We start from the raw sequence: 27,500 nt of genomic DNA, 5'->3' as shown, positions 1-27,500 counted from the left end.
CAATAAAAGCAAATTAGGCCTCAAATTAAATGAAAACAGATACATTTCAAGGGTTAGACAGAATTTATTAACCATCACTTGAATATTCATCAGCCTCTTAATTATAATGTGCAATAGCCAGAACTGGTGAAAGCTACAGCTAGTAGTTCCCTTATTATGTAAGTTTTACTTTAAACAAATCATTTGTTTCTAGTATTGAGGGCTGGAAATATTTGGTGCATCTAAAAGCAGCAAACACCTTGCCCAACTCAAAATCCATGAATTACACGATGACTGGCCCTCAGAGAGCCACCTCCAACTGGGAAATCATGAAAAGCACCAGCATTAAATTACTGCCTGACTAAACAAACATCGCATCATCAACACAAAAAAGCTCAAAGTTAAAACGTATCTCATCTCCTACTAACCTCATCTGCTGTCAGCACCAACCAACAGCTGTTTCCACACCCTGAAGGCTGCTGAGGCTTTCAGCCTTTTGCAAGAAATATGAGGAAATCAGTAAAACATGTTTATCATCACAATAAATGACAGAGACATTGCTTTTAGACCTGCAGGAGAGTCTGTGGAAACCATGATCAGGGTCGATCAGCAGTTCAAGCATGTTCTTCTCTTCACTCGGAGACCTGGTCGACCCTGTGATTCGTTTCAGCTTTAGCTACAAGTTGGTGGGCAGCGCTGCAGAAGAGGATCAGCAGGACTCTTTGCTGACAACCAGCGGGAGAAAAGCATTGAGAAGCGGGAGTTGATCTCATCTTTCCAATCAAAGATTCATTCTGGAGCTTCAGACACACAGCTGTTTGTGTGATTTGTGGTTGCAGTAAAAACATGGAATAAAAGATGTTTTTACATTTTTGCATTAATCTCATGAGATTATTAAGGGAACGATGATGCTGTTAGGGTTTAAAACTCCCTTTCTCATCAGTCCAAAGTAAAATACTCAGAATGTAAAAGTGTTCCTCGTCAGCTGGTCTGATGAGGTTAGGTCCAAAGGTTTAAGAAGTTTGTTACAGACATAAAATCTGTTCATAAAGGACATTCATGTTGGGAAAATGAGAGGGGTCATGGGAGTTTGGTCATGGCTGAGTGTCTCGTGGCGTTCTGTGGGGGGCTGCAGTGGGAGTACGGGGGGGTATCCAGTTCCTGTACAACAAGCAAGAGCAGCATGTGGATTCCTGCTTCTATGTTAGGCTCGTTCTGAGGAGGTGTTGGACCAGCTCCTTGTCCCTGATCATGTTTGCTGTGTTCATGCAGGATCTCAAGGCACTGTGCATTTTTTAGGCAAAAATATTAAAGTAAATAAAAACCACCACGTGTCTTATGGTAGAAAAAACGTGGAGGTTTACTTACAGAAACAAATTCAGAACACAATTTCTGCTTTCTTTATTTTTATTTTGTTTTCTTGCTTCTTGTGTTTTTTTTTTCCAATTTATAATTCTATCACCACAATGTGAAAGCCAAGGACAAACTGGAGCCAAACTTGGCCCAAGTCACAGAGCTGATCCAGCTTTGCCCCGTGGCCTTTTATTAGATTTTATAAACTTGTGAGTTGTTATCATTTATCATCTGCTTCAATGAAGCACAACCACCTAATAATTTTATTAAATGTAGGATTTTCCTCCAGAGATTTTGTGCAATAGTCAAAGTGAGCTGTGATTTACTGCTCTTGGAAATGCAGCAAGAACACATTTTTATCTGTTTATTTTCTTTTGTTATCCTGATTCTTTGCATAAATTCTTGTTCTCAGTCGTTATTGTTTGCAGTGTTGGCTTTATTAGATGTTTTGAGATGCTAAAACAGAAAAACCTGTGTGCTTCTGCAAATACATAAAACACACAATATTGACAACAGAGGGAGTAAAAACATGTCTACTGATTAAAAAAGAGATTAAATGTAAACTTTGGAGTTTTTAATGCAGTAGAAATCTCCTGTTAGTGGCTTTGGGACACTTTAAAATGCATTCTTTTTTTTTTAATCCAACCAGAATGCTCAAGTGGAATTTCAATTTCTATTTAAAATTACATTTTGTATTTTATACCAAAATTTATAGTTTCTACACTTTTATTGGAAATGTCTTATTTATCACCTAATCCATATTACCTTCACTGAGAATAAAAGATACAAACCACCTCACCACTTAACAAATTTTGGGATTTTATATCAAAAGTTTAACATGTAGGCCTTGCAAATAATCACAATCTTATCATCAAAATGCTGTCCAAATAAGCATTGAATGCATAAATCTCAGCCAATGTACTGTCTAGATTTGCACACATGGTTCCTTTACCTTGAATCCATCGCGGCCAACAATGGGTGTATTTATAATCAGACAAGGAAGGAACATTGCCTGATTTATACTTCTCTGTCGGCACAAAGGCTCTCCGACGGGCTCACAGAGGGTGACGGAGACATGCCCAAAACTTTAAAAATCCATCAAAAGTAACGGAGACCGCAAGTTCGTGATTGGTCAGGACACCGCTTACTGTATATTCGTCACCAGCACCGCTGTTGCCCCACTAAAATGTGAAAAGGCATTTAGCGGCAGAATGAAGAATGCATCGCAGAAAAGTCCAAATATATGAATATTTATTCATCCGTGTAGCATTGGACATGTCCAACAAAGTTATCTTTCCACAGCATGGACATAGTTTTGGGGTGTGTGTGTGTGTGTGTGTGTGTGTGTGTGTGTGTGTGTGTGTGTGTGTGTGTGTGTGTGTGTGTGTGTGTGTGTGTGTGTGTGTGTGTGTGTGTGTGTGTATGTGTGTGTGTGTGTGTGTGTGTGTTTTTGTCCCCTGCACTTTTTACCATCAAAAAACAATATTAGGCTATATTAAATAAACGCTGGTTGAGCACTAGGACCAAGTAAAAACAACCGCTTGGGTTGAAGCGTGTTTCACATTGGAACCGTCCATAAGCTCATCTATTGGCTCTGCTGATACTTGCTGACGAGTGGTTGGCCATTCCTGCCACCTGTGTACTTGACAGGTCTGCATTCCTGACATTGCATAAAAGAGCCTCTATAGTTTTATACATATTTTTGCTGTTGTCCCCCCCCCCCCACAACTTCTAAAGTCAAAAATCTGTCCGTGGTCCACACCAATGTCAACAGACAGTCAAGTGTCCTAGCAGGGGGAAGCTGCTGGACACTTGACCTCTGACATTGTGCTTGAAAAAGTACAAAATACGGAGCAAATGTGGATGGAAATGGTGGGAAACGTGGGTTTAGAGGTAGTGACCGCATGAAGAGGTGGAGGAGAATGAAGGACAAATTTCATTATAAAGTCTCTGTAATATATAAACACATTAGTAAATACACTATCATGGGCCTGATACAAGAGTGTTATGGTGGCAGGATACCACAGAAAAGTGCTCTGTTGTCCTGGCGGGTCTCCACACACACACTCTGCTGCCTGCACTGAACTTCACATGTAAAAAACCTTTCCAACACTCCGTGTGCGTCTCTCTGTTGCGGAGCGCACGGAGACATGTAAATCTAGCTTTATTGTTTGTACTTTTAAAGTCAATACACTTGTATGTGAAAATATCTGAAACAGTCACAACTGTAGCAGGCCCAATGCCCAATTCTAGTAAGGTTGTGGCTGCTTACATATTATTAAATATGTTATGACCATGCTATAATGATTTTTCATCTGACTAGAAGCAATGTGATCATTTACCCATTATTAGATGATGATAGATAGATAGATAGATAGATAGATAGATAGATAGATAGATAGATAGATAGATAGATAGATAGATAGATAGATAGATAGATAGATAGATAGATTAAAATGAAAATAAAATAAAAATTACTACTTTAATAAACACTGTTAAATCCTCTCTTCGACCTGTACTTCTAAGGTGCGCTCCTATTGGTTGTCAGTGTGTGACGTATCCGTCTCGTGCTAACCAATAAATTAAAGCGACCCTCCCTTTCGGCGTGTTTTCTGGTTTTCTGAGAGCGAGCGAGCGAGGTTGAAAAGGTGGGTTTTCGCGCTGCATCCTGGGTACATAGCTCCACTGTGATGCAGTGAGCCTGTTGTGTTGACTGGAGACCAGCGCAAAGTAAACGGAGGAGGGTCTGCTACAGGGGAGGGGAGCTCTCAGCGAGTTACAATGCGTCTTTCACCGTGTTGAGCCGTCTAGCTGAGCCATGAGCCAACTTCGCCGGTCGCCTCGTCGCGGAACGAGCCACTCCTGAGCTCCGAAAACGAGTCCTTGTTGGCGGCGGAGAGCGAACATGAAGAAGCCGAGCGCCCCGCTCAGTGTCGTCGGCTTGACTGAGAAATGGTAGCGCGCTGTGGGAACCGCACTGGGAAGGATCATGGTCGAGAGGAGCAGCAAATTCTTGTTGATAGTCGTCGGATCCGTGTGTTTTATGCTGATTCTGTATCAGTACGTGGCTCCCGGGGTGATCAATTTTGGCTCCCCGCACGGTTATTTCACGGAGGAAGACGAGGGGGACATCTTCCCCACTCCGGACCCCCACTACGTTAAGAAATACTACTTTCCCGTCAGGGACCTGGAAAGGACGATCGATTTTCAAATCAAGGGGGAGGACGTGATCGTGTTTTTGCACATCCAGAAGACCGGCGGGACTACCTTTGGTCGGCACCTAGTCCAGAATGTCCGTCTGGAGGTCCCCTGCGACTGCAGACCGGGACAGAAGAAGTGTACCTGCTACCGGCCGAACCGCAAGGAGACCTGGCTCTTCTCTCGGTTCTCCACCGGCTGGAGCTGCGGCTTGCATGCCGACTGGACCGAGCTCACCAACTGTGTGCCGGGGGTCCTCAACAAGAAGGAGAGCAAGCAGAAAACTCTGAGGTAAACCTCAAATCAGACCTACAGTCTGTCTTGATGTTTGTGACAAAACCAAAACTTTTTAGGTTCTTCTGTCAAATTCAGTTCAAGTAAAGTAGGCAGGTAAGGGTGAACAAAGGTCACCTTTTACCTGGAACAGGACAAAACATTTAATAAAGGTCTTACACTAATGTAAATGTAGGAAATCACAGACATCCTATCTACTTTCAAACAATCTTAAGAGCTTCTTATCCAAACGTGCAGTTGAGTCTAAACTACTAGTGAGTCATTTGTGAAACTGTGATTCTGTTAACTTTAACTGAATACGTACAGTAACTAAATGGTTGTTACAGGTCTATAACTAAAGTCATGGAGGTTTTCTATTGACTGGTTGGGTGTAGAATAAAATAACTAAGTCTAAACTTGTGTGTGCATCCTCCTGAAAGGCTGGGATGACAATGGACACAGGAAGACAGGAGCTGATTGACATTTCCATGCTGCGCTGTCACAAATACCACTGAAGCTCAGTGCCTCCCTGACATGTTGTTGATAGACAGTCAGATTTGACTGAATTCATATCTAGGGTGTAAATCTAGGGTAAATCACCCAGGCAACGCCCCCTCCTCAGTAATAATCCCTTGTTTTGGCTGTGAGATTCTCAAACATGATGCAGATTCCTATTAAACCCCTTCCCCACCTCCCTATTGTCCTTGCATCCCTCACTCAGACATATTGACGGCTGTATCAACTTCCATTTGACTGCACCCTTGCTGCTGGAGCTTGTTAAATGGAATGTACAAGCCTTTGTGTTGCCTGAGCTTGGTCAATATTTTATTTTTGTTATTAATGGTCAATGGGGAGGGAAAAGAAGTGGAAATTTCCCTGTCTGGCTGCTAAGCTCAATGAGGATGCGAGGCTGGCTGCTCTGCTTCCCATGGCGACCCAAACTTGGGGTGGGGGGGGGGGGTCAGCGCTACAGGCTGGGCTGGGCTGGTAGGTGGGGGAGGAGAGGAGGACCCTGCAGGGGTTTGGCTCCGCTCTAATCCGGGTGATTATTGCCGCTGGGACACACACAAACCGCTGGTATTTGCTGCTTTGGCGTCAATCCTGACTCCTGTGGTTCCCCCCCCCGGTCAGAGGTGATAACATATTTGGCCCTTTGGTATGAAGAGCCTGAGGTATCACAGTGGATGTGGGATAAACGCCCTCTCATCACTGTTTCAAGGCCTGATTCTGCTTTTGCTGCATGGCCGTTTCTGTGTTTGTGTTCACCTGAAGAGGTCAGGGGAACGAAACAAGACAGGAGTGGAATAGAGGTTTGTATGCATGAGCGCAGCAGAGAGACAATCCTCTTCCCTCAGGTTTAATCGACTATCCGATCAGTCCTGACAGGAGAGGCAAGGAACTATAAGCCCAATAACACCCCAAAGACAAACAATGCCGTTCCACATCGCTTACAACACAATACAAACTGGACGTGCATTCTCTCTAGGTTCCCCTTGCTGTCGCATCAGTGTTCAGTCCCCGGTTTTGTTCTCAGTGCTGCTTTTTCCTGCCGCGCTCATTTTGTTTGTGTTCTGTCATCGTGTTAAAGCAAAGGAGCATTTGTCTTCGGGGCAGTCAAAAGGTGAAAAAGATTAACCATGTTCCCAGAAGGACGACGAGGGATTTGTGGTGCAGCGTTGGACGCACAACTTTTAGATCAGCTGTGCATTTTGTCGGTGTGGTGGAAATGCACTGAGTGGGACACACACAAACGCACGCACATATACCGTACATCTGCTCACTTTTAGGAGGAAGTGGTTTGGAGTAGAATCTGTACTTATGAGAAACAGAAAGCACTCATCCAGAAATGTTCAACCACGCAGCAGCAGCAGGGCTTGTGCTGAGATTCATCATCTCACTCTGCAGCTGTGTTCCCATCCAGCTGTCAAGTGGATTTTACACGAGCAATTCCAGTGCTGCAAAAATAACAGGCGAATCTGGACCATTTCCATCAAATGTTGTTGTTTTTTTTACTCCCTCGCTTACACATACACACATGCATAACCATAAACAAAAACATATAAAATCAATCATATTTAAGCATTTTATAATCCCTACACCCTTTACGTAATTGCAGTATAAATGCTGAAAATATTCATTTGTCGCCAGCTTGGAAAATAAAAGAAAACCATTTCACGTGCAGCTGTTTAATGCCTGGATTAGGGTTGTTTATTTATTATTTTCCCAACAGATGCTCTTCAAAACTCATCCCCTTTAGCGGAGCATGAAACGTTTCTTTGATACGCCGAAGAAGTCAGATCCATTGTGGAGGTTTTTACAAGTTTGGTACGTCTCGAAGCATTTGAGAGAAACGCTACGAAGGATTAGACTTAGTTGGTCTGATGGTGCGTGTGTCCGCTCTGGGAGAGGGTGCTTTAAGAGATGGAGAGCGGCGGTGAGATGAATGGTGGGTAATAGGAGGGACAGGTCTGTCTTTGATCGGTGATTAGTTGAGATGGAGATGAACGGTGGCATTGTGGGAGATGGGAAGCCACAGGCTCAGCAGAGAGCCACTGGGAGTGGATTTGCCATTTTGAACGTTTTCTTTCAATTCCAGTGTTCTTCGTTGATCCCATGGGACACGCAAACGCACACACACAAATCTTTAAAAGTGTGTATGACACTAACACACCCTAATGCAAGCTGTAAGATATTGGAGTTGTAATTGGTTAAGGAGGGTCCTATCACTTTACTCAAATTAGAGCCACTCTTTCAGACGGGGATACCATCTGTAGTGTGCAAGTGTGTATGTGCACAAGTCTTATGAGTGTGTGTGTGTGTTTTTAATCTTGGTGTGTCACAAAGTGTCTCCGTAAGCAAAGTGATGGAGCTAATTTTACCACCTCCATCTCGGTCCTCCCTCACATCCCTGTGCTTTTTCCCCTTCATCTGTCACCCTCTTCCTCCCATCTTCTCTCCCTCTCTTCTTCCTTCCATCCATGATGGTGTCAGTCTATAATCAAACAGCAGGCTTTCTTTCCGCTTTGTGGCTTTATGGCTATGTGATGGGGGTGGGGGGGGTGCTCTCTCGCCTCTCTTTCAGCTTCACTTTTCCCACTTTCCACTCTCCTCTCTCTCCCCATCTCAGCCCCCCCGTCTTTCTTACCCTCCTTTGCCATCTTTCTCTCCCTCTTCCTCCGAGCGTGACTGCCGCATTAGAGGGAATGTCTTTTCATGGAAGATTTGCTGCAATTTCCAAAATGGCTGCTTTGCCTAATGGACAACTGCCTTGGTTCTAATGAATGATTACATGTATGAGTTTGGGAGGAGGGTTGGCTTGGGTGAGCTGAAAGGGGCAGAGGACGGGATGAGTGGTGGGACAAGAGGAGATGTGTCAAAAAGTGATTGAAAAGATAAAAGATGGCGTGGTGAAAACATTTAGCTTCATTGCTTGGGAGGGGGTTAGTCAATTAGCACGGTTGTCAAGCACTGGGCATTCCTCTTCTTTCAGTGGGTCTGTTTCAGATTCACAGCACAAATCGGTGCGCTCTAAGATAGCTCTGTGAATAAGTGCATGTGTGTATGCATGTCATGGGTGGGGGGGATGGATGCATGGGAGAGGATGCATGCTGTAGCCCAGCATGATGCCATCAGCCATCCAGCACAACCCCAAATCCACATGAACTCGAGGAAGCTGCAGAAGCAGCCCCAACTGATCGGCATGTAGCAGAACAGCAAGTATGTGTCTTCGTGAGTGCACATACACACGCACTCGTGTTTTGTCAGGCAGGTCGGTGTTAATCCAATCAGATTAAATGGGTTTAGGCGCTGGCAGCCAGGCACTCCAAAGCCGGTTACGTCCGCTCATCCCGCGGCTGTGGCTGCAATACACTCCGGCATTCCCAACAAACACCCTCACAAACCCTCCATCCAGTTATTCCTTTCATTCGCTGAGCCACGGGAACACTTGCTTGTGGGTCAAGATTGCTTCTCTTAATGGAATCCACACACTAATTGGGTTTACACTTGTGACGATCTGGGCCTGCCTTACTTAACGTGTATTATGCTAACGCATTAAGGTCTTGCAAAATACAAGTAACACTGGTCCTTTGTTAAGTCTTGAGAGTAGACACCCAAGTGTGTTAACCTCAGCTGCGGAAAACAGTAGCATGCTAATAAACTTCTCAGAAAGAATATGGAAACTTTAGACCAACATTGTTTTCCTATGTTAGCACAGCTGTTATGGACATTAGCCAATATTAGGTGTAGGGCTGCACGATATTAGGAAAACCTGCGATATTCGATAACAGTGCTTAATATTGCGATATCGATATTACTCGCGATAAATGAACAAATACTAAAGTATGCAGTGTTGATGTCGTCTGGCGTGTGACGTCTGCTCTGGGTTCAAAGCAAACAAAAACTAATGCATGAATTCCATTACAACATAACATTTTTATTGCAAAAACATGCAGCTGCACCTGCTACTGTATTAGCAGCAAAACAACAAACTGCATGCATGCAGTTTATCAGTGACTTTAAAACATCACCTCCACCATTAAACTTTTTCTGATGCTCCAAATGCAGAAAAACATCCCTTACCAGGGTTTTTGAATAAATAAAATCAGAAAATAAGTTTAAATGTTAAATAATAGTTAACATCACTTAGATGCAACAGCAAATTCTCTCATTGCTACTGAGCATTTTCTCCACTTATGTGGTTATGATATAAGGCTGTTGCTGCAATTGGAAAGTGAACTGTGCTGGGCCAAACTAGGAGAAAATTAAGATTTTTTGAGGGAAAGAGAAAAACAATTGTCTACCTTTCAGAAGAGGAACTGGCAAAAAACTACATGGAAAATATGTGAAAACGTTTGTTTTTAACCCCAAATTGAACAAGTTTACCTAGATCTTAAAAAACAGCTCAGATGATGAAACTGCAACTATGATTCTGATAACAAGCTAACAAATTGAACTAGCAGGCTTCTCTAAGATAATCGGCTAGCAGAGCTTCTGACTGACGGTTTATGTGCAGCAGCAAATCAACTATCCTGATTAACCAGGTTATAAAAGCTCATAAAGGAAAAATCACTTTGATGTGTGGGGGAACTTTTCCAGGCCGTCTTTAGCAGGGTGGGACTGGGAGGAGAGTGCTGTAACGTTTTAGCTGGAAGCTAACCGGAGCCTGGGGCTAACATCACCACCCGGTGGAACACTAGCGACATGAAGGTGGGTTGGATCACCTGCACGTTTCAGTGTCAGCCCGGTAAAAATGATTAACGACACCAAGCGGACTCACATTTACATTTGAAAGCAGCGCTGATTCCAGAAACCTCCGCACAAAGTGCGTTTGTTGCTCTCAGCCAGCATGACGAACAAGGGAACGGTGCCGCTAACTCAGTTCGGGTGTTGCTTTCCATCCTAAGGATCTACGTAGGGGGCGGGCGTATTACGTGAACGGACCCATCTGATTGGCCGCATATCAGAAGGCTACATTTTATTGGTCAAATAATACTTCCGCGTAAAAAACAGAGCTGGTTTACAAAAAGTTGATGTATGACACAGACGGAAATGTTTGAACCATGCATTTATCGCCATTTTTGATGTGCTTTGCGATGGGCCTATCGCATGTCCTGTTATCCCGATGACAATAATTTTTCGATATATTGTGCAGCCCTAATTAGGTGTGTATCCCTACACTTTCTACACCACATAAAAGCCACCACACTACTTACAGTGATTCTCTGCTTCAGTTGCATCGTCATTATATGCCCAAACAAATAGGGCAACCCCGTACCCCTTTCCTGGAACTGGTATGCAAACGGCATCAAAATGAAAATAAGTGTGTCTTGTTAATATCCACTAGGGCCTGCACGACTTTATTTTTTTTAAAGTCGACAGACAAGTAATGAAAGTCGAGTCGACTTCGACTAGTTGTTGATTACGTCATACGCCGGAAGCGGGGGGGGGGGGGGGGGGGGGGGGGGGTCGGTCGGTAGGTTCGCTGGAGTTTTTGACAATTAAAATTGCGCCCACATTTTCTAAGTTAACACATCTCTTTTAACAACGGTAGTTTCTGCATCTTACTTCAGTCCTCTCCCCCCTCCCCCTGCGCAGCAGCCGCAAACTCACTGATGCGCCTGCAGCCTTTCCTGCTGCTCTAAACATTAAAATAATTATTTCATTTTATGTTCCTCACTTCTGATTACCTTCAATGGTGTCTGTTTGTTGCAACCACCAGGTACAAAAACTAACTTGTTTTTATTTGACTATTTTTCTGTCCTGTCTGTTTATTATCTTCCTGCATCTCCTCTCAATCCTAAAGAGAAACTGCTACCTGCGTTCATATATATTCACCTTATGAGTTACCTTTGAACTGCAGTTCTAAAAGATCTACCGACCGCAAAAACAGCGGAGTGCCGCTGCTCGCCAGCCAACTACAACGGGACCGTTTTTGCTGCGGAGTTCATGCTGGAGCGGAGCGGAGATGGTGGAATCTTGGGGGTGCGTCACCGGAGAACAAAACAGGTGAAGAGCCTCGCTCCGCAGCAGCGAAACGCATCAGGCACAAATAACAGACAGACATGAAAGGAAATGAGCCGACATGAACGATCGCGTGTTTAATTTGTTTTTGAGGTGGTGACACCTGATTTGGCGGTGCTCAGGACCCAATGTCTGGAGCGCACGTCAACGATCAGAGCTTTGCATGCACAAACTGGTTAAGATTAGGATGGGGGTGAGGGGAAGGTTAAATTGCAAGAGGGAAAAGGTCACAGTTTGGTTAAATGTCCGTTTTACCGCCGGTGTCAGTACCGCACAGCGCGTTGCCTCCGCCTCGATCCAGACGCGCAGGGGCTCATCGCCTGCTGTCTTTTCCGAGGACTGCATCTTGTCAGTCATTATCACGTGACAGCGACTAGTTGATGACAGGCATAAAAAGTCACTACAGAGCCGTGAAGTCGACTAGTTGACTAGTCGACTGGTTCGTACAACCCCTAATATCCACCCAGTTTTACTTACCAGATCAATGCCAGTATGTTAAGAGTGAAGTGTAACCATTTTTGGAAGTGGACCATAACTTTGTCTTCCTGTGACATTAGCTTGTAAATGTATAGACAGGTTGATCTTGTATAGAAGGCCAGCATGCATCAAACCTTTTTAATGCAGCAGAAAATTATAACATAATTAGACCGTTCTTTTTGTAGTTTCCATATCCCAGTTTTTAGTCCAATTGTTCTTATCATTGGTGTGAGCCGCTGATGCTGACTGACCTGGTAGTTCTAAGGAGCGAGCAGTTGAGATGTTCTAAACATTGAACAAGGGAACCTCCACCAAGGTGCTTGGATATTTTAAATGAAAACATAAAAACATCACTGACCCTTGGCTTTGTATCCTGATGAATTTATCAATTAAAGGTGAAGGTGTTCTTTAGTCTGTGAATCACTTTCACTACTTTTGTTTAGGACTTGGGTTTTGTAAATAAAATAGTTGCTATGATACTCAAAAAATTTTTCATGCTAAACTTAAATTCAACATTTAATTGGCTGTCCAACAGTTAATGATGCCCTATAGAAAGTGGTTGTTCTAGTTTCGTGCCCTGCCCTTTACAGTATAGTTAAAGGGTGATTCTCGCAGAATCACGCACATAAAAGGGTGAGAGATTTCTCGATGCGTTCTCTTCTTCGGTAGCTGGAGGTGAGTGTTGACAGGTCTTTTTTCTGCTGCACCATGGCTCTTGTCTACAGGAGTCCAAGTGGAGTTCACCCCCGGGTCAGTGTAACATATAACCCATCGGTACAAAGCAAAGTTTGGACTTTAGGGCCCCTTGCTACCCCTGCAGGACTTTGGTGTGACCCTGCGGACATTTAGCAGGAGACAACAGTTTGTTTTTGTTTGATTAGCGATGCTGAATGACCTCGGTAAAATCAATGTGGAGTATTATACTGTAGAATCTACATTAAACTGAGACCTGGCAGAGCTCGCGCCAGGAAAGGTCAAGTTGAGTTAAAGCTGCTGCAGACATTGATTCACCCCATCTGTTTCCCCTCAGTGACTTTTAAAGACGGAACAGGATCTGACTTGGACACTGACAACTGTCTCCATCTGTGGTCTGTAAAGGGTTATCGCCGCTTTGCCTGAAGCCTTCAGTATCGATTAGCCGCTATAGATCGGAGTGGGTTTTATAGTTGATTGATTAAAGTTGAATGACATAAATGCCTCGCTGAGACGTCCCAGACCCATCTGGATGCATGCTCCATGTGGAGGATAGATGGTGGGAAAGGGGAAGCGGGAGAGGAAAGCAGGAGTGATGTGTTTCTTAATCATTACACAGCCTCTTCTACTCCCAGTGTCACTCTTCCTGTTCCACCCTCTGCTACTGACAGTCAGATGTCAAGCCGCTGCGTCGACGCTGCAGCCCCGTGGACAAATAGTGCGGTGAATGATCAGCAGACATTTCTATGGCTGGTAATTGGAGCCGCTACGCTGCAGCAGCTCCGCCAACAGGATTACAGCCTATTGATTATCCTAGCCTAGCGTTAGCTTTGCTAGCTAAAAGTGACTGAGTGATTAGTGGGCATTGCTGTACTGGTTAATGAGTGGTACTGCAGAGTGCTACGGTATGCTATCCATGAGAATGGGATTACAGCCTATTAATCAAACAAGAGGCTCGCTGAAGTAATTAGCCCGTCTCGCTGTACAGTCACTGCCTCCCTGGCAGCTTCTGCTTCTTAGTTTTTAAATTCTGGTTCAGCCTCGTCTCCATCGTTTGGTCTCTTTTATTTTTGAGCGCTGACCTCGGGCTTGTCTCTCTTTGAGCTGCTTCACCTGATTCCTTCTTTGATTTGACATTTCATCTTGTCTCTCCTTCATGTCTCCTTCTCTTCTTTGGAGACAGAAAAGGACAAAAAGGGAGACGTCCCCACGGACCGCTCTCTGCATCCATTAGCAGCACTGTCTTTTCGTGTCTCTGAATGTGACAAGTTCAGACAGGATGTCAGCTGGGAGCTTCTCCTCCTCTGTCAGTTTGAGATCTTCTCATTATTTGTAAACAAACAAATACATGGATGAATTTTTTTGCCCATTCGAAGTTGATGAGTGAACGATGGTCAAAGGAGGCCTGTGAACGGAGAGAAGAGGCTGACAGGCGTGTTAATTGAATTGTGGGAAAAATGCAAATTGCTTGGTGCCTTTTTGAATTAAGGGGGAGGAGCTTGAACTTGCTGCGATGGCCTCGCACACGATGTGTTCAGTTTTATCAGATCGTAAAAAAAGCGTTGTCTTACTCTATGCCTCAACTTGTCTTTTTCCATTCTTGTCTCCTGCTTTTTTTCTTTTTCCCATCTTTCCATCCCAAGATTTCAATGTGTGTGTGTGTGTATGAGTGTGTGAGAAAATTCCTCTTTCTGCTACATTTAATCTGTTATTTTTGCTCTCAGGAAGAGCCGTAGATGACCAAGGTTGGTTTTTAAAATCCTTAAAAGGTGCTTAGTGTGTGTTTTTGACCTGGCCGTATGTCACCAGTGTGTGTAAACGATCGTTCTGCTTTTCACATACTTCACTTATAATAGCAGTATGATTATTTTCTGTTGGTAATCTTCAATTGAATAAAAATATTTTTCATCCAGTCAACAAGCAAGATATTTTTGTGGATTTGAAGCTTAAACTTTACTTTACTTTACTTATCTACTTTATAAATTAAGACCAAAATAATACAGATGAATGGTTTTTTTATTTAGTTTGTAATCCCGAGTTCTTGTTTCTATTTTTCTCCTAATGTTATGTTTTGTTAAGCTGAAATTAATTAATCATCATCATATGTGGTCAATTGTTGTCAATAAATGAATGAATTAAAGCCCTGGTTGGTTCACACATTAAAACAATAGACCCGATCAAACTAGTGTTTCACTTACTGAGTTAAATGGTTAACGTCAGGACTTGGTGGTTAGGTTGTTTTTTTCCCCCAAAGGGTTTGAAAGCAAGCTTCTTAAGAGGATTCTTATTTCTGCTCTCTTCTGCTGTTTTTTCCTTCCTCTCTGCTCCTGTACAGCTGTGTGCTTTCACACCTCGGTTTAACTCCTCTGTAATTATATAGCAGCTTTAATGCAACACAAATTCCTGTCAAATCAATAAGAGACAAACACGACAGGATGTTAAAAACCATTTTTGACTAACTTGACCTGTTTGGTTCATCTTTGAGTTCAAATGATGAGCTGTAAAATTGTCAGAGTGGATTTTGTGGTTAAAAGAGAAGCTTTACTTTTTGTTCCCAGACTGAATTTTGTCTCTCGTCTAAAAACCTGTTGGTAGTGTTTTATTTTATTTATTTATTTATTATTATTATTATTTTTTGCTCAATTTTGTCTTTTTTCACTTTTAGAGGATTGTGTGCCATTTTCTGATGGCATATGGGTCCGTTGTCCTTTTGTTGCTCAGACCTAGGAACTGGTTAACCTTTTTCTGTTGTTTTCAGATCTTGTCTGGATCTGCTTTTGCTAACTAATATTTAACTTTCAGTCAAAAGCTGACTGTTTTACTTATGCTGTCATATCCAAGCTGCTTTATGAATCAGTGAGTTAAAAGTAGGACACGTGTTTTCTGTAGCGGCAGTAAAGAGCCATTGTGAGAGTGAGTGAGAGCCAACCTGCTGAATAAAGGTCAGTGTTAAAGCTAATCCAGTTACACTATTCTTAGTCTCTTCACCTCCTCGTCTCTTGGTGCCCTGCTTCCTCTTCCTTCTCTTAATACCCGTCTCGGCTCTGTGGATCTGGGCCATGCATATGTAGGTTTCACTGTTCATCTATCTCTTTACTGTTGTTTCCTCCCTCTTTCATTTTTTCTCTCTTTTTTTGCTCCATCAAAAGTTTACTTATTCATCGCCCCTGCCAGCACGCTGTCATCCCAGGTCTGTGGCTCGTGTTGGCTTCCTCCAGAGAGGCAGTGATGTGTCAGGATGGGCCTTTATCTGCCGGTGATCTGATCTGATGTGAGATTGAGATAAACATGGGAGGAGTGTAGAGTTCTTTCTCAAGAGAGCTGCATGACTGAGAAGCCATCATTTTATTTTTATCTTCTTTCTCTCTTTTTTTCTTGTGTGGGTAGAAAAAACTGGTGGTCTCGGGGTGACTGCCAAATAAAGTGAAATCTAGAATGTGGGTGTTTTAAACCTGTTGAACCAGTCAGTCTTTAGAAAAAAAAGTCAGCTTTGATACCTCGTATCAGTGCATCTTGAGGAAGGAGTCTTGTAATGTTTAAATCAGCCTTTTGATCCTTCATGCTATGTAATATGTCTGCCAAGAGCCTTGTGCCGTTTGTCATAGCGTTTATTAAAAAAATTAACGTAACTTTACCGGATCTCGGGTTTATACTTAAATCAGTGCAGAAAAAATCAAAGACCTTTAAGAACCAAACTGTGACATTTACAAGCCTGAATTGTGAAAAATAAACGAGGTGTTTCCGTGTTTCAGATATTTCTGGGGATGTTCTAACATTCATCAACTACTTGGAGTTTAATGGAAAAGGAAAATTCTAAGGAGCCCATCACTAATTAATGACAATTGTTCATATTCAGTTTGCAGAAGCAAATCACGAAGGTTACGTCGTAGTTTTTCGAAATTCATTGGCTTTTAAATGCCTCAATCATCTATAAACTGCACTGCTACTGGTTGGTGCTACACATGTGGTAATAGAAGGCAGTACTTTGACTTGTCAGCCAATAGCTGATGTTTTTGCCCCAGTAGAAGGTGGGTAACTCAAAAGCTAACCTTTGGATGCTAACGTGGATTATGAGATAAATGATATATTATGAAATTTGAATGCTTTCCATGGTCTAATTATGTTGGATTGTGAACACAAGACTTGTTGTGGACCAACTAGTTTATTGGAGTACTTTTATTGGACTTCTGGATGTAAAAAAGACCATTCTTGTTGGAGATGGCACCATTCTGTCAATGATGTGAGGCTTCAAACAGTGAGTTAGACTTTTTTTTTTTTATTTCTGAGTGGTTTGACAAAAGCTTCTACTGTGTGTACAGGTATGGTTAAGTCATTGATTCCAATTTATTATTGGAATTGCAAGCTTTCAAATGATGTGCAACATGTATATGTACCCTAGAGCACGTGTTGTAAAATTGATGCTGATTTGATGTGGATGTTTGCAATGTCCCTTTCACAACTAATTCATAGGAATAAAAAATGATTGCTCATTAAAATAATCAGTGAAGGGATTGGTCAATCGCTGATGCTCAAATAACTCATTCAGTTGTCCAACCTTATTCAGTCCCAATAAGAAAAGGTGAATTTTCCAGGAAAATTTATGATGTTTGGTTTGGTTTGGTTTGGTTTTAGAGCAAATAAATCAACTTTGATGGCAGTAATGGACCTGGAGGAAGAAATCACAAATCAGATACGTTGGAAAATGCAGTTGGAGTTTTTATAGACCTGAGCAAGGCTTTTGATATTATAACTCATAAATTACTCATGTCAAAAATGCTAAGATATGGGTTTAGAGGGGTTGCATAGAAGTGGTAAAAAAAACATTATCTCACCGGGAGACAGCAATATGTAGAAACTAATACTTCATGCTCAGAAACACAAATAATAACAGATGAAATCCCACAGGGCTCTGTTCTTTGGCCAAAATTATTTCTTATTTACATTAACGACATTTGTCAAGTCATTAAAACCATGCAGTGTATCCTTTTTGCAGATGATCTTAGCCTGTATGGTTCTGGACTAAATATTAAACAGCTACTGCAAACAGTCGAAAAATAATTGGGATTATTAAAGCAATGATTTGATTATAATAAGTTACCAATGAATGTGAATTAAACAAAATATATAATCTTTGGGAATAAGCAAATTGATAACACAATAAAGTTAAAAATTGACTAAATGGAAATAGAAAGGGTGAGCAACACTAAATTTTGGGGATTATATGTCAATGAAAGAATACATTGGGAAGTGCATATAGACTACGTGAAAACAAAAGTATCTAAAATTGCTGGTATGCTGTGTAGAATCAAGGAAATTGTCAATCAAAACTCTACTTATTATATATCATGCACTCGTCCTGCCATTCCTGACCTAAAAGATTGGAATTCTGGGGAAATAATAAAAAACATAATCCAACCTATTGTCAATCAGCAAATAAAAATTTGCTGAATTGTAAATTATGCAGATTATTATGCATCAACAAATCCTTTATTTATTAAATTAAAAAAATTACAATTACATGACTTGATAGAGCTTAGCACAGCTATTATTATGCATAAGGTCCACAACCATTAACTCCCTGAATTTATTCAGGACCGATTTAAACGCAGAGACACAGTTTATAACTTGAGAGGAACACATGTTTATCAGAAAAGTAAATTTCGAATAAACATTAAAGGTAAATGTGTGTCAGTTAAAGGAATAAATATATGGAATAGCGTAGATAAGACAATAAAATATTCTATATCCTTAAAAGAATTTAAAAGAAGTTCAAAGCTAATACAATAAATAATTATGTAGCCATTGAACAAAACTGTATGTAACCTATTTTGTGTACTTTAGCTTGTCTTTTCTTTCTTTTACTAGCTCTTCTTCCTTGTTGAAGGCAAGTCGCATTATGTTGTAATTTAGGTTTTGGGCATAGATAAGTGTTTTCACTTCTGCCAAAACCTTTCAGTCATTGACTTTTATTAATTTATTTCTCATGAAATTTTGAAGTTAGTTATTTATGTGTACATTAGGGTTGTCACGGTAACCGGTGTAGCGGTAAACCCTGGCAAAAAAGTTAACAATAATAATAACAACCGTCTTGTTTTTAAAAAAAAATACTATCTCTGTGGATTACTGTGGCTGTGGTGTAGGCGCAGTGACCCTTACCAGCCACCGTATCATCTGCTGAAGTTGCCGGCGGCACATGCGCACTTTGGTGTTAACAACCAAAAGTTTCTTGAAGCTAAAGCTGAAACAATGCCCTAAGGAGGAGACAGCAGCTTTCGGGACATTTATTATCCCTCAAAGAAAATGAAGTCGGAAGTACGGGCATTTTTTGGATATTTGAAGAATGCCGAGGGACAGTTGATAGAAGACGGCTATCCTGTTTGCAGCACGTGCAGGAAACAGTGTCTGTGAAAGGCAGCAACACTTCAAATCTCATGACACATTTGCGTGACCATCACCCACAACTCTTCAGTCAACGCAAGGCAAGTTAACGTTAGCGTTTTAGCTAAAATGTGTGATCCGACGATTTGGGTTGAGGGAGAATGCAACGAATCGCTATATAAAGCAGCCGCAGCGCCCCCTACCTGCATATGAACCGTGTCGCGGATACCCCCTTGTTGAAATGACACTATGCATTACGGGGCTCCCAGGGGCAGATAAGAGTTTGTCTCTCTCCGAGAATAATTATGAATTTAACAATGATTACTGCCTGATGACATTTTCCTGAATCTGCAAAGCTCACTGGAAGAACACAAACCGAGGACAATATTTTCCTGATATAGGGTTTATTACTCAAGTAAGCATAAAAAATGTATCTGATTAGAAGGCTACTTGAGTACTGAGTAGCATCTGATCTAATATTTTTAAAATGATGACATCAAACAGACAAAAAATATGAAGTTATGGGCAAATATTGGTATTTTAAAGACTAAAGGGGAAAATGTAAACAAATAAACAACATAATTACAAAATAACAAATTTTAGGCAAAATTTAGACAAACTGAGGACAATATTTTCCTGATTTACAAGGTTTATTTAGTTGTCTGAAAATGTAACATGTTAAAAAAAATACTGCGATAATGCCGAATACCGTGATAATTTTGGTCAAAAATAACCATGAGGTTAAATTTTCTTACCGTGACAACCCTAGTGTACATACATTGACTGAAAAATTAAAGAGGAAAAAGAAAAGAAATTCTTCTGAATTTAAAAAGCCCCTGTGATTCAGTAGGTGCAAATTGGAAAGCAAGTTTACCATCCATTTAAATTTTACAGAAAAATTCTTCAGGGCATAAATCTCTTCTTAGTTTTTTGTCAAAGATGCGAGCCTTTATCTCTATCTGAAGGACTATAAAAGAGCACCAAATGTTACAGAAGAAAGGTAGATAACTGGAGAGATTAAAACTGTAACAGAAGATGTAGCCAGATTAAAACCCTTGGAGACTGGTCCAGACTTCCCCGTAATCCATGTTACAGACGTCTTATTCTGAGGCACCACCGTTCATGGTCATGTCAGTCCCCCTAATAATCCTCTAATCCACTGGCGGGAAGTAGCGGGTAGTTTTAGGGAGACCCCCTCTATGTTTGGATGCATAGAAACTGAAGGAAATACCCCTCTGGGACCTCATTGTGGCAGTTTTTCTATGAGGAAAAAACAATGAACACCTAAATCTTCTGCATCTTTAAAAGTGTCTCATCAGTGTTAAATTCACCACAGAATATAACACACTCTGAAGATCAGAAGCCAGCTCATTCCCAATGACGTTTATGGTTTTGCATAGTTAGAAATAACTCTACAGCTTACAGAAAAGGGGACGTTTAATTCGATAAATGGCACATAGTGATGAGAAATAACCATAAAGTTTAGATCAAACTTCAGTTTTGTTTTCATTGAAGTGGTGTATGAATCTGCATCTTCTAAAGCAGGGGTGTCAAACTCAAACTCACACGGGGCCGAAATGAAACTCTGGGACGGAGTCGAGGGCCAAACTTGATATTTTTTGAAAAAGTGACGGCAAATTTGCACATTTTCTTTATCAACATATATGCAATTTTGAACCTTTAAATTTGGAAACAAACTTATTTCTGCATTAACACTGAATGTGGAATAACCAAACTACACACGAGCAAGTCAGTTTTAAATAAAATGCATCAGTGGTATTCATTACTTGTGGTATATTCAGCATTTTTAAAATCTATTTAGGATTTATATTTTCTTGTTTATTCATTTTCTTATTTTTTATTCTCCTTCTTTTCTCCTGTAATACCTGTCATCACTGCTGTGACGTCTAGCTTTCCCCACTGAGGAACAATAAAGGGATTTTCTATTCTATTCATCTATCTGCAGCCTTTCCACTTCCTGTTTTACTGTAGGTTAAATCTTTTCTCACGGGCCAACAACAAAATAAAAATATAATTTTATCTTAAATGAAAATGCAACATCTCACCTGTTAACTTTCATGTTTTGGAGCAGAAAAAGAGCATAAAACCAACATATTTAAAGCTCAGTTTGCTCCACTGGTTTACTGTGATGCTCACCTGTTCCAGCCAGATACCTGCATCATGGGGTTGATCTGAGCTGAGGAGGAGACTCCTGTTGTTTTGTTCATCTTCATCATAATAATGACAACATTAGATGACAACAGGTGCTCACATAGGTTTGTGCTGCTGAACATGTCTGAGCAGCTTGACCACGTTGTTGTGTGTCGGGGAGGAAACACAACGACAGCAGCCACAGAGTCATGCTGGTTTGAGCGTGTCACTGCTCGCTGGAGTTATATCAGCTCTGTCTGGACGTTAGTTGGAAAACTTTCTCTTTCAGTCGTGAACACATTACTGAGCGGCTAGAATCTCTGTTTCTGGGCTTCAACATCAGAAAATAGCTGAGTGAACTCGGCGCTGAGAGGAGTGTTTAGTTTGTCCGAGACAGCGGAGCTGCAGACACCGGCAGCAGGCGCTGGAGAAAACACAAAGGAGGGGGCGCGTCGGCTCCGCGCTGACGCCTCAAAGCATCATGGGAGTTGACGTCTTTGCGGTAAAATCGGCCAGCAGGCCAGTTTTAATATATTTTTGATATTTATCTCGCGGGCCACATAAGGGCCGCATCTGGCCCGCGGGCCTTGTGTCTGACATATGTGTTCTAAAGGGTAGAGTGACTGTAGAGATATTTGAAGTTACAAAACAAGACCACGTGGTAGTCCAGAGGCATGTCACCCCATCGCGACTTTATTTCTCTCTTTCATGATATTCTTGTTTGCATTTTGAATGCAATATTATACAAGTGCTGAGATGTACTAGTTCAAAAATGTCAACTATCTCCTCTCACACTTGTTCTCGCTTCATTCTTTACAGACTTTATGGATGTTTGACGTTTTCTCTTGTTGAATCTCCCCACCCACCCCTGCATGCTTTTCCTTTTCCTCCCTTCCTTTATTTTCTTTCCTTCGCTCTTGGCCATCTTTTGTCCGGCCATCTCTTCACGCTTGACCAGCCTTGCTGTGACTCTTGACTTCAAAGAGCCACTTCATTCATCAGTCACTCATCGGAGAGAGAGAAGGGGGCGGGGGGGCATTCAGAGCTGTGCTAAAAGAGAGGGAGGGGACAAAGAGTGAGTGTATGAAAAAGAGGGGGAATGAGTGTATGAAAAGAAAGCACAAGGGAGAAAGAGGATCCGTTCTTGACCGCGGGGGACCTTTAGGAGTCACAAAAGCAAAAAAGAGCCAAACTCATCCACATCTCAAAAGCTTCGATATACTTCTCCATCCGCAGGGGTGCTGAGACACGCAACGCCATCATCTGTCGACGTAAGCGCTCTGCGACAGGCCTTTAGGGGAGACATATCTGATATTTTTAAATGTCTGTGGAAACCTATGGAGAGCGCAAGCCTGTGATTAGTTAGCTCGCCGCTTCCTTTGAATTTGTCAACAGCAAAGACATTTTCAGAAAGAACGAGTGCTGAAGATATCTAGCAGCAGACATGAAACACATTAAATATCATCTTGTGGAAAAAGTCAGACAAAATGAACATTGGTGCAACCCATGACCCAAGGAGCACACGTGCAGTAGACCTTTATTTTATTGAATAAAACTGCAGGAAACATGGGTTTGGAGGTGGCAAAGGATTAGAGGTCAAGGAGAATCTTTCAAACAATACCAATGCACAATAGTTAACTATCGTTGACCAGAGACATGACTGTCCTGGTAGGGAATTGCTTTCCAAGACTCTCCAGACAAGAGGAAAATGTCTCTGTCTATAGGTGTGCATGTCTCTGAAACCTCCGCTAATGAGGTATGAATTAGGTTTTTATCTCAAACCTCTCACATGGTCTCTGATTTAATTATTTTTCCCCACCCTAATGTACACTTTCTATTAATAATTCCAGTTTGATTTGGCGGTAAATTAGATTGTCAAGGCCTGTTTCTTCTCATAATCTCTGACTGTTCTCCAAAGTGTGTTTGTCAGCGTTTTATCGTGTTTCTAAATCTCACCTTCTATACGGCGTCCGTTCTTCCGTGCTCACTGACATTTTCCGGCTTTTCCCCCTGTATTTTGAGGTGGCTCGCCGGCTAGTTTTCAGGTCAGTGGGAATTGCCATTGCCTCCCCTCTCAGCTGGAGTCTTGCTCACACTCAACTACACACAAACACACTCTTGCACACAGATATGCTCACTCGTTGTTCACTCTGCTCATGCCTGTGCCAGTGGTTTACACTGTATGTACATGGAGTTGCGTGGTCTCGTACGCTCGGCTGCCTAACTCACAAAGATGGTCCTCTCATAGGTGTGTCGGGTTCTGTTTTCATCCATCTTTTGTCTCACTCCGTCTTCATTTGCTTTTCTCCCTTAAGTAAACGCTGTGAGTCTGTCACCACCTCTGTTGTAGTTTTGTTCACTTTAAGGTTAAAACGGAAGTGAGTCCTTTATGATTCACCAGGTTTCTGTGATGAGTGGAAAGTCAAATGACCCTCCGTTTTATCTTGATATGCAAATTATGATATTTCCTGCAAGTTTGTCTTTCGTTTTTTTAGGAAGTGAAATATTTGCTGCAACTCCCAGCAGAAAACGTGACCGTGCAGGTTGTTTATGCAGCATAGTTTCAGCTTTTAGATGCTTTTATGTTTTAATCATCAGTATTACAGACCTTAGAATTCAAAGTTTGGTCACAGAGGTTTTGGGGGCCGCATGGTGGCAGAGTAGGTAGCACTGTTGCCTTGCAGCAAGATAGTTGCTGGTTCAGATCCCAGCCACTGGCACCAAGAGCAAGTTTAAAGCAGTGTGTTGATTTGTTTCGCTGGGGTGCTCGGTAGAGCTGAGGAAAATAATCTAACAATTGATGCATTAAGTTTTGGACATAAACTGGTAAATAACTTCCAAAATGTCTGAACTGTCAAAATAGAATAAATTGTGATAAAATTGTGATCGTGATTTTGCAAAATCAAAATTGTGGTTGAATTTTTATTTTATTTTTCTCCCATATTGCTCACCCTTAATCAGGGCTTCAAATAATGGTCATTGTTGTAATCGACTAATCTTTTTTTTTGTAGCCAACAATTTATTAGTTCAATCCAATTCTTCGCTGTATGGTAGCACCATTTTAACTAATTTTGATCAGATTGTATGTAATTGGAGGTCATTAGAACAGACAAAGGTTATAACAAGGTTAAAGGATATTTCTCTGTTGAAAGGTGGAAAACACGCCTTCTTCTTTTTAAAGTGGTTTAGTCCTGGATCTGGGTTGTCGGTGAGAAAAGACACCTCTCAAGCTGATCAAAAAAGGCACAACCGATGGAAATTATCCTGTCAAGCAATGCATAATTAACACATTGTTTGCATTTTAATGTTTAAATTATCAATGCATATTTAACATACAGTGAGTGGGAAAAGCCGAGATGTTATGTGTTCATGGTTTGCACGACTCATTAAATTCTGTTGACAGGTTTTTGTTTTATTATTGCAGCCCTAGTTATCATTAGATACAAACACTGAGAAAATGTAATAATTTTTTTGAGTTAGTTGGGTAAATTTCAGTCTTTATTAAAGATAAATACATACCTCTTAATGAACATTTTGGGAATAGATATGTGGTATTTTCAGTCATTTAAATTATATTCCACCATCATCGTACCTTTTAAAAGCCTCAAGGTGTAAATTACAAAAACATTTTGTGCAAAAATGAAAATTACTCCCCACACTATAAATGATGAATAGCATTTCAACTATGGTGTTTTATTTTCACTCCTTTAAATGTTTATTAAGGGGCTATTGTATAATTCGTTCTTTATTTGTGGGTAGTTCATTGCCGATCTCCATTTACACTAACAAATAAATTGAATTTGTCCAAAGGGGATTTTAAAACCAATAATTTTGTTTTTGCATTTTAGAGGTGAATCTTTCAAAAACAGAAAAGTGAGAGCACGCTTGAGAGTCCCATCTATTTTTGTGACAGGAAGCCGTTATCTTAATTTTGAGAGTCAGATATCACGTTTATGCAGTCGGTCTTTATTAGGCAACCTCTGCCACGAGCCAGTGCACTGACAGACCACAAAGACTTTTTAGAGAGCAAAAAGCAGGTGTGGAAACGTGAGTCACAGGTCTTAATAAAGCCATAGAGGTGTGGAACAGTTAATGAAACACCTAGTTATTTTCCTGTTTGTGTTTCTCTGATTGTCAGATTGGGAGAAAAAATGTGCATCTGCTTTTGTGTATGTAGCTGCACACACAAATAAAAAAAATCAGTTTTATAAGTATTCATTTAAGCATTCATCATCATTAACTCGGTCCAGCGTTGAGTCAGGATCCTGTGAAGCTGTGTGCGGCGTAATGAACCTGCCTCGACATGCCTTAACAATACAGCAGTTCGCACACATGCACACGTTGTATTAACACAACTAAGGGTGAGAATAGATCTGAATGTGAAGAGAGCATGAAAAGCTTAATAAAAGCACTGCAGCAGGGGAAACATGCAGTAATTGCCTTCTAGTGGGCCAACAAAAAGAAAAGATATATTTAAAGGTGAAATGAAGTGAAAAGGAGAAAAATGAGAGAAAAGGGTGAGGAAAAGTGTCTCTTTATTTCTCCCTCCTCCCCTAATGGAATGTTAATCAGTAGAGAGAGGTCAGCCGATTTGGCATTTCAGTGTGTGTGGCTGTGTGGCGGGGTGAAAAGGTCAGGTTGGGTTTTCTGCTCTCTCCAGTCCTTGTCGAGTGAGCGACTGCACACAGGGGTCCATTATAATGTTCGTTACATCCATCTTAACATGCCTCCTAACAGCGTTTTTAAAATCATGGAACGTTTATTAGATGACACATCAAATAGTTATGAAGGAGAAATAAATATTAATTCCTCCTGCTTTTATCCAACATAACACATTAATGAGCTGGCTTAAACATCAAAATGTAGCTATTATGGAAAAGATTATGGTGCACATTTTATGTTTGTACCCATACGGGATGAAGAACCTTCTATGGCGTGAAGAGTCAGTCTAAATGTTGACCGTTTTTGATCTTGGCATGGTCTTTATTAGTGGGCTCTATGCCCACTACACAAAAAACAAGAAGTGAATTTCAACTGGAATTTCCTTACATGGAATTTTAATTATTTGACCTAGGTTCTAGATATATTATAAATAAAAGTGTCAGTTTAACATTTGAGAAATGTGGCTTTAATTAGAAATGTAAGAAAATAATGATGCACTGAATTATCACAATTTTTCACATCATCATAATTGATGTGTCAACTTCTTATGAGAATTTACAGCAAACATTTACTGTTTTTCTTTTGTGTGGTGCAATTCAAACTTCTAGGTGGCAGCAGTTATTGTTACTTTCATTCTAACAGAACAAGATCTTGCAATAAAACTGGATGAGTTGCGTCTTGGAACCATCTTAAAAATTGGAAACATCATCTGACTTTTGATACCGAAATATATCGTATCCTCTCCCTTTTTATTGTGATATGTGTGTCGTATTGCCAGATTCCTGTTAATACACCCCCCTAGCTTTGATTCATAACAGCTTTTCTGTAAAATAAATATTGCTATATTTCATGTATCGAAATTCAGTTAAAAAATATGTGAGTTTTGTTCCATGTCCCTCTGCCCTAGTAGAATCTGAGGGAAAATGTGTCCGTTTGCCCCATCAAGACTTTGTAGTTCACTGTCAGAAGTGACAACTTCGTAATACCATCAGCGTTATGCTAGCTGAAGTGTAACAACACTTGTGAATGTCCGTTCTGTGTATTGATTCATAATCATCTTCTTTTTTCTTATTTAACACAGTGTTTGATGTTTTTTTTTAACCTTTGGTTGACATGTTTCGGCCGGAGCTTCCGCCTTCGTTGGAGTAGCAATAACCCTTCCTTACATCAAAGGCATTACAGAAAAAATAAGGACAATGATGAAAAGACACTACATCAACACACCAACAAAACCATATCTGACGGTCAAGAAAAGAGTGGTACACCCAAAAGACATAATACCAGCGGGACAAAAATGCGGTGTCCTCTACAAAATACCTTGTAAGCTCTGCAGTAAAACCTACATAGGAGAAACAGGACGCCAACTCAACACGCAAAAAACAGATAATCAAAAAGAGTGTGAGAAAGAAACAAAACAAATGCAAACAAGAGCAGCAAAACAGGAGGCGGAAAGTGGCGTACCACTGCACAAGGGAAAATCGCATAATGGATTGTGACAGCACACAGATCATAAACATGGAACAACAAAAATACAGAAGATAGATTAAGGAAGCGATAGGGACAAGGAGACGTAGACACAACACCATGAACAAAGGCGACAGTGTTTACACATTGGATCACACGTGGGACTGTGTTATCAGCATGAAGGATGCGCGGGCAGCAGAGGACAATGCTGCCCTCTGCTGCCCGCACCTAAACGGAAGTGATGCCACGCACATCTGGCTGCTCTGACGAAGGCAGAAGTTCCGTCCGAAACATGTCAGCCGAAGGTAAAAAAAAACATCAAATTACTGCACTGTGTTAAATAAGAAAAA

General features: G+C 41.1%; 1 protein-coding gene across 1 annotated transcript in view; it reads left to right on the top strand.

Annotated features, from left to right (window-relative positions):
- The first annotated feature begins 4,096 nt into the window (after positions 1-4,096).
- The window catches only part of hs6st1a (heparan sulfate 6-O-sulfotransferase 1a), a 62,526-nt gene continuing 39,122 nt past the window's right edge, over positions 4,097-27,500 (top strand). Inside the window, exon 1 of the mRNA XM_015969702.3 lies at positions 4,097-4,821. Within this exon, the coding sequence (XP_015825188.1) occupies positions 4,322-4,821 (500 nt within the window). The 5' untranslated portion in view covers positions 4,097-4,321. The remainder of the gene's footprint in view (positions 4,822-27,500) is intronic.

The sequence above is a fragment of the Nothobranchius furzeri genome, chromosome 18 (assembly GCF_043380555.1).
Source record: "Nothobranchius furzeri strain GRZ-AD chromosome 18, NfurGRZ-RIMD1, whole genome shotgun sequence".
Classification (NCBI taxonomy): Eukaryota; Metazoa; Chordata; class Actinopteri; order Cyprinodontiformes; family Nothobranchiidae; genus Nothobranchius; species Nothobranchius furzeri.
This window is presented reverse-complemented; position numbering and strand designations above follow the sequence as displayed.